Raw genomic sequence first — 14,212 nt, 5'->3', positions numbered from 1 at the left:
TGATACGCATCTGATGATGGCCATAACATCGGAGAACTTTTGTAGGTGGCAATGGTCTGAATTATAATAGAAGTCAGAAGTTTACAGGCTGAACAAGAAGGGTGAGAAAACCGTGCCCTGTGGTGCCCCGCGTGCTGCAGGTTACCACGTCGGACACACAGTCATGAAGCCTCACATACTGTGGTATGTGAGGGATTGCTGCAACAGGTACATGACAGCGTCATCCACCCTAATTCGACACCAATTTCAGACCGGTAGGCAAACTGCAAATCTAAAATTATTAAAATAAAACCTGAGTTGAACAGTAACGTGTGAAATGTTACAACATGTCATCATTTATTTAATAAAACCTAAAATGCAGAAGCAGTGTGTGAAAAACACTGATTCAGTGACTTGTAGGGCCACCTTTAGCAGCAATAACTTTAAATAATCATTTTCTGTTTGACTTTATCAGTCTCGCACATCGCTATAGAGGATTTTTTTCTTTTCCTGTGCTGCACCAGTCAGACAGAGCACTGGACACCCTCACATACTGCTTCCTGTCTGTCATGTACTCAGTAATATAGCTTCTTTCTCAGTAGCAGCTGCTGAGAAATCTCCCAAACGTCGTGAATCCGAAAACATGAGAACTAGACGACATAGCAGTTTTAAATTTATACCATAGATCTACTAAAGATCTACTCAAGGTCAGTGGTCAAGTTTTATGAAAATCTTGTAAGTGTGATCACTTCAGGTGATGCAGTATTTTGAAACTGATACCACAGGTATATCTGCTAGGAGGCTGTGGGGTAGCACTGACAGCAGCCAATATTTTTACTTTCTCCAGATGTGTACTCTGGATTGTTCTAGTACTGGATGTCTGGATAATCCTTAACAGCAACTTAATTTAATAGTAGGTTTTGTTATCCGCCAGAGGGCGCAAGCCGGACATTATCGGTGTTAAACACAGTGGAGAAGAAAGTCAGATATCTCTTAATATAAGAACTCTCACTCTATCGACTTCTGGTTTGATAGGGGGCGCTCATGAGATGGTTCCAGTAACGAGTCGATATTATATAATTTCGAATTCATTATTATTGCTTTGGAGAACAAAACTAAAATAACATTTTGGCTGTTTATGTAGAAGCATTTGCAAACGATTGCTTTAGCTGTTTCGTTATAATTACTCCTATTCCCTAAGGTCTTGGTCGTGTGCGCCATCTGCTGGCAACCTTCTAAACTCCAGTTCATTTCCACACAATGTTTTTAACAGGAAGTGGACTCTCTTCCAAGTTGTCGTCTCTGGTTGGGTGTCCGGTAGTTCCTCCTGGGTTTGAGTTGTCTGGGAAACTCGCCATGTACGGGCTCTGCTTTCATAAGGTTTGCTGAATAAACAGTGCTGAATATTTGGCCCACCCCGGCTTGTTTAGGTCCTAGGGATAGATGACGAGCTAGCCGACCGAGTACCTCGCGTTTAAAGTCAGATATAATCCGGTGAAGGTTGACCTAAAATTCGACATGACCCAACAAGCTGCAGCTCTGCAGACCTACAACAACGAGCTGGTCAAATGTGAGTGAGCCTATTTACTGTCAATAACACATTAGACTGATTAGCATAACAGTGTTAGCGGTTTAAATTTAAATTATAGTATAATTACTGGTTAATATATGAATTACGCATATTTTCCTCTTGGTTTTGCCTATTAAATGACTATCGCGCTTTAATTTCACAAGAGAATATGTAGACCAAGCATATTGTAGCCTGCACTGTCACCAGAGAACAATACTCGGATTTCCTTCTTGTGTTAAAGTTTATTGTGTCCTCCTTATGTGTAATTTGTAGCATTTTTATTCAGCTGGTTTGTCTTGTCATATTGGTTTTATTTTAATGAGCTATTCTGCGGGCCGGAGTTGATCCTTTGGGGAGCCGGTTCTGGCCCCCAGCCTGCAATGTTGACACCCTTGTGTTAAAGCAAAGTTTGCTGCCTGTAATTTTGTCTAAAACTGAAAATAAGTGCTTTTTTGAGAGGTTAACCTGTGATGCTGCACCTCGCCTAATAATCTGATTAACCTCCTCAGATCACCTTTAACCCTTTGCACTCCGCACTCCGCACTGGCGCGAATGGTGTTAACAGGTATCAGCTCTGAGTGCTTGCTGCAGTTTAGCTGTATGTCCATGTGACACTTTTTCTTCTTCTCTCAAAAGTATTAGAAGATAAAAGCCCGGTGAAGCTGAAGCTTGTCACTTGTCAGGTGTTGGTTAATCTGTTTCTGGTCTGCTGGAATTAGGGAAGCACTAATCCTACTTTTTTAGTCCTGGTATTGATAGCGACTAACCTGCAAGTGGCTAAGCCATTTCACCCACACAAATGAAATTTAAGACCAGTATTTTACTGTTGTTTACCTAATAAGTGTGTTTAATTTCAGATCACTGTGAAGGTTTCCCTTGTTTTCTGTTTACTATATCCATGTCTGTGTTTGGGCTGCGTAATTATGGCAGAAATCATCTGTCTGAGTCCCGAGGAGATCTACTGAGGCTCTAGTTTAATCCCACCTTTCCCTCCCGATCAGGTATCGAGGAGCTTTGCTCGAAGCGGGATGAGCTGAACCGACAGATCAAGCAAGAGGAAGAGGAAAAGGAGCGGCTGCAGCATGACATCCGTGTCCTCTCGGAGAAGCTGAGCCGAGTCAATGAGAGCCTGACCCAGAGACTCGCTGCACGCGCCACCTTCGACCGCACCATCGCCGAGACGGAGGCTGCATACACCAAGGTGCGTCAATGACCGAGCCTGCAGTGGTTTTCATATGTTGACTGTTTGTTTACACAGGTATTTATAAAGGCAAAATAAAAAAAAAATTGAAATTCATGTGGCTCTTCTGCACAGTTAATCAATATCACATAACAGGTGCATGGTGAATGGAGAACAAACGGAGCTCTGCATAACACCAAAAAAGTATCATTACAGTCCAGCAAGAATTTCCATGTTGATTGATGTTCTGTATTATATATTATTTTGCATTATACGGAGGTTTCTTCCTGTTAAAAGGGAGTTTTTCCTTCCCACTGTTGCCAAGTGCTTGCTGATAGGAGGTCGTCTGATTGTAGGGTCTTTGTAATATAAAGGATCTTATGTAGTCGCACCATGGCTGCTTCTATCTTGTGACAGAAATGTTCTTTCTAACTCAAAATAGCAAGTAATTTTTGGCACAACAGCCTCATACCACAACTGCTTCTCACCCAAGTTTGCTGGGTAATACCAGCTGCAGACGTTCGGAGGAAGGAGAGGCGGGGGTGGGGGGTGGGATACTTTTATTAGTGCATGAGTAATGGATCAGTGGTTATAAGATGCTAAAACAATAGCTGTTTGTTGGACTGTCAGCATCAACCAGAAAACCTCTTAGTCTCAAGCGTTGATTCAAGAACTAATTAAAAGTTGGGTATGGCCACAGAAGCTTTTGGCTGCTGTACTGGATGTCAGTAAGATCCCACCTGCTGACGCTGAACTCCCTTTGTGCTCTCACTTAATCACTGTAAACAAACACTCCTGAGCTGCTCTGATTAAAAAACAACAAGTCGGCCAAGCCTGGACCCCTTCTTTAATTGCTTCTAAAGTGCACGCCACACTTCCTCTGAGTTTCTGCACAAGTTAGTTCATGTTGTTTTGTTTTTGTTTTAACTCCTGCAGATATTGGAGAGCTCCCAGTCTCTCCTGAGCGTCCTAAAGCAGGAGGCAGGAAACCTCAGTAAAGCCACGGAGCCTCGGAGGACGGAGCACTGAAGGCCAGGAGCAAAACTGTGCACCTGACCTCACCTGACTGTGGCTTCTGAGGCAGTTTATTCCCCACTTTGGACTAATTTTTAATATATTTAAACCTTTGTTGTAAGTTTCTGGATTCAATAAATGTATTTCCTAACATTTTTTTTGTGTTAAAACTCCAATTTGTTTGTTTTGCTTGTTGAGTGAGAGGCATAGGCCAGGACTCCTTGGTTCTCATTCAGCTTAATTGGCATTTTCCAGAGACCACCAGCAGTGGCAGGTCTGTCAGTGACAGACCTGAAAGAGTCTGGAGATGCCGTGGCAGACTTCACACCGTATGACACGTGATGGGTTTGGCAGTGGGTCAATGGGTATTTTGGGAAAGCATATTGCTGGTGAATGCCAATGTCAAGTAGCGTGGTGACTCCTGGGATCTCCTCCACACTCTGCCATGACCAGTTGGGGTGAGGGGAGGAAGACTACCTGTGCAAGTTGAGGAGAGCGCGATGGTTTCTACTCAGTTCACCAAACAATTCCCCCCCCTTTTTTTTGGGGGGGGGGGGACGCTGTCGCCTCTTTAGTGGACCTTTTGTCACATTTATTCTGTTTGCATGGCTCCAAAAGGGCTTCTTCTACCCACTGAGGTTTTTTTCCTTCCTATTTGTGTTCTAGATTAATATCCTTGTTTTGTTGTGTATAAAAATGTTTGTTCCCATGTGGGTCATCCACCACTTTAGAACTGAGATTTCTGACAGTTTTTTTTTGTTTGTTTTTTTTCTTAAGGGATTTGAGCTTATTTTTCCCCATCAGACATTCCCAAATAATAAAGTAACCCAGACTCTTTGCCTTAACTATATGCATAGAAGTCATATTTGGTGCATAGTTTAATCCTGCCTTTCCCTCTCGACATAGACAAGAAAGGCTAGAGCACTCGCATTTCTTCAAGTCTTCTATTTATTGAGCTTTCATTTGTACAAGTATGACATCACTTTTTTTTCACTTGCCCAGATCATTGACAATAACTTTACAGTAAGCACATCTGCTGCGATGTAGATTTACAGACGAGAGGAGGGTGGAAACTAAAAGATGAGCAAGCTTTCTACCACAGTGTTGTTACAGAGTGACCAACACAAACTGCTCATTTTGCATCGGGCACAGACAGAGACAGGGTTGGGACACTGCGGCAAGAGTCGGTGTGTACACTTCAGAAGCGCTAAAGTTGAGTGCTGCGTCTCTGGCCATCAGAAAAGTTCTTGCTGGTGCCATTTAAGACAAGATGAGTGAAGTTTGCCCACAGTTTGGTCCTTCAGTTCACAGAGAGAGCAAAAAGAGTACCGCAGAGTGGGTTTTGGTCAACAGAGGCAGCAGTTACCACAGGTTGATGGATCCACAGGCGTGTCATGTGACCATTAGCCACAATTCCAAAGGAGGTCCAAGCAGGGCTTAGTTAAAGGGGACCCACAATACTTTTATGGTCATAAACTCTGAGAGACAAAAGTTTAGGTTTAAAACACTCAGTTTCTGGCAGTTTGTTCTACTCTTGGCCCTATTTGATATCAGAGAAGCATGGATATCACTAATATGGTCATCTCAAGCACAGAGGCCCCTCCCACCTGTGGTTGATTGTGAGGGGCAGCCAATCAGAAGTAAGCTGCAGTTAAATCAGCTTATTTCAGACTAAGAATTACTTTAACCTCTCTATCATGCACAGCTATTCTGGTAGGTTCCACGAATAGGAATATGGACACGAGCATTATGGGTCCCCTTTAATCAGTGTGTTTGGAGGATTTATCTCCATGACAACAAATCAAGCATACTTAACATTTTTTGGTGTTTTCGTTTACATACCCGAGATTTTTGTGTTTCAAGCAGTTTCCATTTATTTCCTCTCATGATATGATAGAGCACTCTGTAAACACCACAGTGAACAACAAGTTTCAATCAGTGGTCCTCGCTTTTTCTGAGGCGATCCTTCATTACACACCGTAGTCGAGTTTCTGTAGATTGTGTTTGCACAGCTACAAGTGACAGGGAAACATCGAGTGTATTGCAGGATTGGAGGATATTGGGTTAGCAAGGTATAATCCAGCATAGTTTTTAGTGTTTTCAGAGGTGGCTTTCTTTTAGTAACTAAAGCCAGACACATAACCTGCTCCAGAGCAGCCAACCTCACGGGTTTTGGTTTCAGAATTTACTGATTCACTTTTAGGCTTGATTTCCCTGGCATGGAGGTTCAATGGGCTAAATTTGCTTTTACAGTCTTGAACTAGGCTTAATCTATATCTGGTAAACTAAATTTAAAGGTTATCTGTATTCCAAGTTCATATATTTTACACCTTCAATCTTGTGAGCGCCATATTACCAATAACACTGAATGAAGCCGTGCTTTCAAGTTACAGCAGCACAAATTGAGCATTTTCTTCTTGCAGGAATTTGCACATATTTAGTTGGTGATGGAAAAAGTGCATTAATGTGTTTTTATGAATGTGTAAATGTAGCTGCTAGAACACACATTTACTATAGGCTATTGATCACTGAGAATATTCAGTCAGGAAAATGAATTTCCCTTTGATCTGACCACAGGCTAAACTGATTTCCTCTTCTATTACTTCATCAGGCCGAGTACTCTTTAATGTTTAAATGATTTTCTGCAGAAAGGCTCTCTTGACTAAGCAGCACCAGTGAAGACTTCTGGGTCTTTTTGTAAGTTTTCTCTCTTTTCATATCTAAAATATCAGTAGGATATGCTCAGTTGATTGATTATGTGCACAATGAAAGCCAAAGTGTGTCCAATGCCTTCTTGTACGTGAGCGCACACACAGGCTGAAGCAGAAAACTTGGACTAATAAAGGAAGCTGATAACTGCTTTTGTGAAAGCTTTTATCGCTTGACTGGGAACTGAGGCTTTGTCAAGCCACATAACACAAAGGAAGTCCAGCTATTTTGAACCAGACCATGCAAAATGCATACTGCAATAGATGGAAATGTGTTCATTATTAAAGGCTGGAGTGTGGAACTCTGGATCAGACTCATAATCTTGTGATTCAAATTAAACTTTTTGCCAGTTTGAGACCTTTTCAGAGAAATGTATTGAAGGTCAAATCCAGCCATGCTAAATTTTGGAGAAACAATAATAGGGCTCACTGTTCAATGTGATGTTTTCTGGTAAGCTGATAATCATACCACAGGAAATTTATTGAAAAAAAAAATTACATTCAGTCTTCTGAAACAGAAGCATTGCTGAGCAGTCACATTGAGCGCATGAAGTAAACATCCAAAGTTAGTGGTTCTTTCAAATCTGTGTACACCAGCAGGGGGTTGGAGAGATTTTGTAGGCAGACAAAGATGAAGTCCCTGTGGACCTGTGTGGCGAAACTGCACTTCGGGCTGCTGTTTTTGGTCACAGTGACAAGGCCAAACAATTGAAAAACTTGAGTGGCAAAAGAAAACAAAGTGGTCATGGCGTTCATCGCGATGCATTCAATCGTGTGTGGCTGAAGAGTTTCATTTCAAATTTTAATTCATTCATGCCGATTGAAAAGAGAAACCATGGGATTGAAATTAGAAATGCACAGATTATTCCCACCTTTTTTCTTTCAGAATATCTAAATATCAGTCAGTGCAATCTAAACTGATATATCAGTCCACCCCAATCAAAACCCTGACTTAGACTTAAGGCAGGCTTTTCTTTGAAATGTAACTCTTCAACCAAATTTAGGTTGGTGACAAATTGAGGGAAAAGCCTGAACCCTTTAACCCCATATATGCCCTCAGGGGGCAATTTTGCTGGCATGGTTGATGGAAGTGGTCTCTTCCAGAATGACAATGCCCTTCCCCCACCTTGAAAGGAAACCGGTAGAGTCTTACTGAATGGATTTATGAGGATGACATCATTAAGAATCAAGTGCTACAGTCTCCGACGTGTTAGATGACATCATCGTGTTTTGGAAGCACGTCACTGAGACGCTTTTAACCTTCTCCTCTAATCTGTCACCAGTCTATAGGCTTCTCGTTCTTTTAAGTGCACATTTCCTCTACAGCCCACTCTTACTTCCTCATGAGGTGCAAAACAAAGCTAAAAGCATGACAGTGCAAAGACATTTATCAACCAAGACTCCCGGACGAAACATAAAACTCGTAAATCCATCAGAGAGAAAGACAAAGCTCCTGACGGCAAAGAAACAAATTGCATCTGATTGGAGAAATAAAATGTAAAAAATACATGAAATAATGAGCAGAAGAGATGAATCCCAGTGGAGACAGTACAACAATACTGGCCGAAGAGTGGATGCGAGGCCTTTACAGCAACTCTTTAATCAGTTGGCATTATGTGCATATAAAAAATATGAATAATAAAAAAAAAAAGACACACACACACAAACTTTCATTCTTTCTCACAAAACGCCTTTTTTTTCCTTTTAATGATCAATCACAATCACTGTTGCCTTCAAAGTGGACCACCTTCTTTCCCTGTGGAATGTGAAAGTAGATGAGGTCCGACTGGTCTGGCGGGGATCTTTCGGAGCCCTCACCAGCAAACATCTGTACGAAAAACCAAAAACAAACAAAACGACCCCCCCTCAAAAAAAACAAAGCAGATTTCAGACATGCAAACTTCAACGTTAAGCAGGAATAAATACACAAAGAGCTGAGGAAAGGCATCGGGAGGTCTACCAGCTTTCCAGAGCGGATATACGGACACGTGATTTCAGCAATACGGACATACAGACATTGTTGGCCAAGGTCACTTTATCAAGCATTTAATAAGAAATGAGAGGTGCTACTGATCCTGGGGGGTGGGGTGCATATGTTTCCTCCCTCGTCACGTGAAGAAGTGAAGCGTGTTGAAGTTTGCTTGCCAAAAAAAAAAAAAAAAAAAAATATCCAGCAGCTTCAATCAGTACAGCATAGTCTGCCAGAAAATATACAAAACTTAAAAAAGAAAAAAAGAAAAAAAAAAAGGCATAGAGAAGCTTTACAGTAAGACAGAACCAACAGAAGTGCTGGATTCAAATCAAAACATGCAGATAAAAAAAGAAAAAAAAAGAAAACAAAGAAATGCAATTGTGGCACCCTTTCACCATTTTTATGTTTATCTGCCGCCAATCTGCTGTAATGACACGCTTCCACGATAACACTGAACTCCGTCGGCTCCTTCCCTCGTCGACATCCTCCAAAAAGAATAAAATAAAATAAAACCCGAAGCTAAATTTAAACCTCGAAAGCAGCAAAAACTTCTTCTACAGCGTGGCGAGGAGGAAGATTCTGGACGCTGACAGATCAACTGTCCGTTAGAGGATCGCGGGTTGGGAAAGACAGCCCAGCTGCTTTTTTTTTTTTTTTTTTCTTCTTCTTTTCTTTTTAGGATTTGTTGCTTCAGCTTCAGAAAGAAGGTGGGCATTGAACACCACGCCAGCCACCCGGCAGCTCCGATGTGCAGCTGGTAACGTGGCGTGTGGCGGTGCCGTGGCAGGAAATCAGCCAGAAAAACAAAAATAAAACACCCACGTTTCCTGTCTGGTCAGGAAGATGTGCTTATAGTCGGCTGGAGTGTCGAGGTCGAGGCAGTCTGGTCCCACAGGTGAGATGCTGCGATGCTACTGTACAGCTGATTGGTCAGGCGGATCAGAAGTAAAGAGCGGGCTCGCTGCTGTAGTCGGTGAGGGAGGAGCTGTCCGCCGGCGTGAGCTGAGGAGAAAAGAGAAAGAAATATTTTGAATTAGATAAAGTTATGTAATCTAAGACACCCTACAATAATAGAAAGAAACTAGAAACAATCAAACTACTATTTGAGTTTTGGTGCAGCGCCTCAGTCCACCTTCTGTCCTCTACTTTTAAGTCACCTTTCTTCTGATTGGCTGCCCCTTTACAGACATAAGGCTGGAACAGCAGGTGGGCGGGGCCTCAGTGCCTAAAATGACTATATTAGGCACTAGAGATGAGTTTGGTTGCAAGATGAAAAGATCTATTCCCCAACTGGTTGACAACTGCTTGACAAGTGGTTGCTGCAATCACTAGAATGAAGTTGGTCACACTAGAATCTTACATGTGATTGCTTTGGTTGCTAGCAGGTTGCTGTGATTACAAGTAGTTTGCTTCTTGTCTTCAAATGTTTGCAGACAAATTGAAAAAGTGTAACTGAGACCGTTTGTAGTGGATTTTTGTATGACATGTATACCTATATATCCAATGTGGTGGATTTTTGTACCTATATATCTATCTGAATATATATATATATATATATATATATATATATATATATATATATATATATATATATATATATATATATATACACATATATATATATATATATATATTTATATATATTTTGTAACTTTCATATGGCGCTTTTAGGCACGCGGTGGTTTACACACACACACACACACTAAATGTTTTTCATGCAGCACACTCATGAGGCATCTCTCTTACATGGTAGCAGAGATACTGAAAACAACATAATGAAATCACTGTCCTGTACACACACACACACACACACACACACACACACACTATAAACCTACACTGGAGTGTTTATTTTTATGTAATGCATTTAACTCATATATTTGATGTAGTTAGGTCAAGTATTATTCACATGAATATCATAAGATTATCACAAAAACTATGCTATTTGCTGTACTAATGTGTGACCTTTGACCATGGTGTGACCTATTGTCAGAAGGCAAAGCAAAGGGTTAACCTAGGGGTGTCACTTTGGGCCGGGCCCTCAGCCAGAGCTCTGCCCGAACCCTGGCCCGTACTTGACCGTGCACCTGCTGTTCCTGGGCGTGTGGGAAAGTTACTCAGCAGCAGGAGGTGGGACTACTGGTACCTTTAAAAGGGAGCCTGGGAAAGCCCTCGGGGCTTTTTCCTGCTGTCTGTCCGTGGGTTGGTCCCTACCTGCATGCGCTTACGGCGAACACGTAAGGGGAGCTTTGCTTTTCCTTCTGTTTTGCTGAGCTGCACTGTTCAATAAAACAGCTGGCATAGAACTTTGCTCCTCTCCTGTAATTTTTGTGTTTTTGACTTTAATTGAAATTGGGAAGCTGAGATCCACCTATTGCTAATCTGAAGAATTACTCTCCATTGTGACAACCACACGTTCACCTTCTGAAATGTGCTGGCTGTAGTTTCACTGCAGCTCAGAGAGTAAAGGGCGAGTGTCTGAAGATAAGACAGCAACTTCAATGCAAACTACAGGCGGTTAAGACAATCTGCAAGTGACCAAAATAGTCACACAGAGGTTTACAGTGCAGCATCCTCTCTTAAACCAATTTCACCCAGCAACTGCCAGCAACCAATTGCCAACCAGTCTCTATGCCTCTGAATGAAGATTCATGGATAATAGGAATAGAAAAACACTGTCTGAAACTGTTTGTTCAATGCATTCTGAAGCCTGAACTTTTCCTTATCATCACATTGAATTTATCACCTACAACTCTATAAAATGATGCCGTGTATAACAGTCTGAATTGTTGAAGTATGACAAGTTTCAGTTTAGGACCCAGTACCTTAATGTGCCATTTATAATCAATAATCCATCTATAATTTTAACTAAAATTCATTAAATCATAAGATGGCAACATACCAACTGTCATGGATGTAAAATATGCTGCTTTTCTCTGTTTCATGTATTTGTAAATCAAATACTTGAGTTGATAGACGGAGGTGAAAAACAGGGAGTCACATCTCCTCCTGTGGAGTCTGAAACCCAACTTTAAGTATGGCAACCGAAGGCGTTTCCCTCACCATGACCTCCTCAGTTATCTGTGTCTGCTGGGAGGCAGCATCCTCCTGGTTAACGCCGTCATCGTGTTTGTGCTCCTGCCAGGCGCTGAAGTCTACCGAGTGCTTGGGAATGTAGCTGGACAGATCTGCAGACAAAAATAAATAAATAAATAAAACTAAAACACATCAGATATTAACTGTGTAACTTTCCCCCCCTGCATTTTTATTTTTATCCAAGTCATTCCAACATTTAGGCTTTCAAGTGTGTTTTTGGTATAAAGAATGTGAGCTGCTTTTAATGCCAGTGCTTTATGAGATACAGTATGTGAATACACTGTTGTTAAATCACTACAGTGGCCACTGTTTCTTGGAGGATGAAGCCGTTTCACACAATAGGTTGCTTCAGCCCTGCTGCACCACAGTGGAGACTGTGACAGCAGAGTTCTTAGAAACACTGGTTTTATTTTAATTACTAAGCAACACCAAAGACTTTTGCACAGCCTCAGTAGAGGTTGAAGAGGGGCGTAACATAATCTGGTGATTTAGAGCTACAATTATGAGCTTCCTTATTGAGTTTCCAGTGGCAAAGCACAATATAGTTCATTATGTAACCCAGAGGAGACACGATAGTCATCACGTTTAACAAACAAACAAACAAAAATCATCGGTTTACATTTTTTTTTCTTTTTTACCTAAAAAGGCCAAAAATGCTGCTATAACTGGATCCATTTGTTAGCTGAAGGGCTTATTATATCTGAGTGAGTCAGCTGCTCTCAGATGTAGTAAACAGGACAACCAGTAGGGGGCTCTGCCACCACACCTATTATGGCTTACATACTCACTTTACCTCCATACAAATGAGGAGGATGATGATGGCAAAACAAAGCAGTAATGACCTGATTGGACTAGCTTTGCACTTTACACAGCATCTTCCCCTTCCTTCTGCACATCGGCAGCTCTCTTTAATCTCTGGAAGCGCTCGCAAATTCTTCAGTTTTGAAATCTGCTGTTTTATTAATATGAACTTGCAGAATGCTAAAAGCTTTATAAAACTGGATCTATGTTTGTAGGTAAATAGTCAGATTAGCAGTCTGATCTTTCAGTGCCATTTTACCCAGACATATAAATACAAAAAAACCCCAAACAAACCAAAACAAACAACAACAACAACAAAAACACCTGATGAGTTTCCAGTCTCTCTGAACTTCTTACTTTGCCATTGTGGGAAAGTGCAGAAAACATCATGAAAAAAAGAACTAAACCAGCCCTCTTAAAAAAAAAAAAGAAAAAAAATAGATAAAAATACCACTAGCCTAGCCTCAGTTCATTTAGGATGCGAATACACTTCACCATTTTAATCTCTGCTCCACATGCAGTGTTTTTTAGTGCTAAACCTTTAGTTCTGTTAACATCTGCTTTATCTACCGTAATTTGCATCAGAATGTGGCACGTGCGCTGTCTGGTAGGTGTTTTTAGCCTAAATTAATTATAAATAAACCCTAAAAGCATAGCTATGTTGGCAACAATTAACATGATTTTTAACTCATTCTAAAATTATTATGAGGCTACACACATTACAAATATGCTCGCACTGAAAGCCTAAAGCCTTAAAGATGAAAACTGAGCAAACAAGCTCATGCAGACAGGCTAACCTGATATTTTTAAGTGATATAACTTGTCATGATAAGCAAACTGCTGTAAAGTTTTTCAGTTAATTTGGGGGCAGCTCACAGTAAAAGTTCAGTAAATGCAGCTCAAGAGTGAAGACAAAGTAGGGGTGTGTTTTTTAAAGGTAGTTAATTTCTCCCACAACTAAAAATACCGGATCAATCATAAAAGGTGATTCGCTTTGATAAGTTTGATTTACAAGGCTGGTCGCTTGCAAACTCTCCAGGCACTGGTTGCCTAGGTAACCCTCTAACATCTGAGGTGAGAATTTAATTTAAAACTAAAACTAAAACTGACACAGTTTGTCCTTGCAGACAAAAAACCTGCAAGATAAGCGCGACTGCGAATGCACTTATCTTGCAAGCTGTGCCATTAAGTACAATCTGAGCCAGTGGATTTTAGGGTACATTGTGATGATGATAAATAAAATAATAATAATGATAATCATCATCGTCATCCTCTGAGGATCATGAGTATATAAAGGAGATTTGACAACCAGTTCTTCTCACCGTTGCTGTTGGTGGTGTGGGAGGGCGAGCCGGTCAAACTGGCTCGAGGGATGTGGATCCGTCCCACCATGCTCGGCTGTTCGTCCGCCGGCTTCTCATCTTGTTTGTCCTCCTCTTCCTCCTCCCCGCTGTCCCACACGCTGCTTTCTGATGGATACTCGTAGGTGCTCTGGAGGCTAGACTCGTTGAAGGAGATCTTCAGCTGAAAGACGTGCAGAAAAATGGGTGTGATCACCTGCTGTTCTTTTTCAACATCTGTACTTATGAATATTTAAACTCTTAGTTAAAAAATAAAGTCCTTTGCTGTAAATCCACATGGTCATACATGTATGTTTCATGTTGAGTGAAACAGACATGTATGACCATTATTAAAGAGCTAAGTTCCTGTCTCCTAACTTCATGTTTTTGCGAAGATATGATGTGAAATGTCCAATTATGCCCCACAATATCCTGCAATAAATATAAAGAATCTTTCCAAAAATTCCCGGATTTGGATCAGGAGCATCTACACAAATTAATCTCTTCTAAATTGGAGTAACTTCCTATCTTTGGTAAAAAATAAACTAAAAA

At 41.0% G+C, this 14,212-nt stretch overlaps 2 protein-coding genes across 2 annotated transcripts in view; one reads left to right on the top strand and one right to left on the bottom strand.

The window, feature by feature from the left end:
* Positions 1-1,276: 1,276 nt before the first annotated feature.
* Positions 1,277-3,898, top strand: ssna1 (Sjogren syndrome nuclear autoantigen 1). Its single transcript, XM_031739040.2, has 3 exons — positions 1,277-1,549; positions 2,551-2,750; positions 3,666-3,898. The coding sequence occupies exons 1-3, from the start codon at positions 1,498-1,500 to the stop codon at positions 3,756-3,758; spliced, it is 345 nt and encodes a 114-aa protein (XP_031594900.1). The 5' UTR covers positions 1,277-1,497; the 3' UTR covers positions 3,759-3,898.
* Positions 3,899-4,673: 775 nt separating this feature from the next.
* tprn (taperin) overlaps positions 4,674-14,212 on the bottom strand; it is a 34,098-nt gene continuing 24,559 nt past the window's right edge. Inside the window, exons 2-4 of the mRNA XM_039615206.1 lie at positions 13,643-13,844; positions 11,487-11,611; positions 4,674-9,425 (exon numbers count right to left, since the gene is read on the bottom strand). Of these exons, the coding sequence (XP_039471140.1) occupies positions 9,363-9,425; positions 11,487-11,611; positions 13,643-13,844 (390 nt within the window). The 3' untranslated portion in view covers positions 4,674-9,362. The remainder of the gene's footprint in view (positions 9,426-11,486; positions 11,612-13,642; positions 13,845-14,212) is intronic.

This window comes from Oreochromis aureus, linkage group 7, assembly GCF_013358895.1.
Source record: "Oreochromis aureus strain Israel breed Guangdong linkage group 7, ZZ_aureus, whole genome shotgun sequence".
NCBI lineage: Eukaryota > Metazoa > Chordata > Actinopteri > Cichliformes > Cichlidae > Oreochromis > Oreochromis aureus.
The sequence above is the reverse complement of the archived record's forward strand: the minus strand, read 5'-3'. Positions and strand labels throughout refer to the sequence as shown.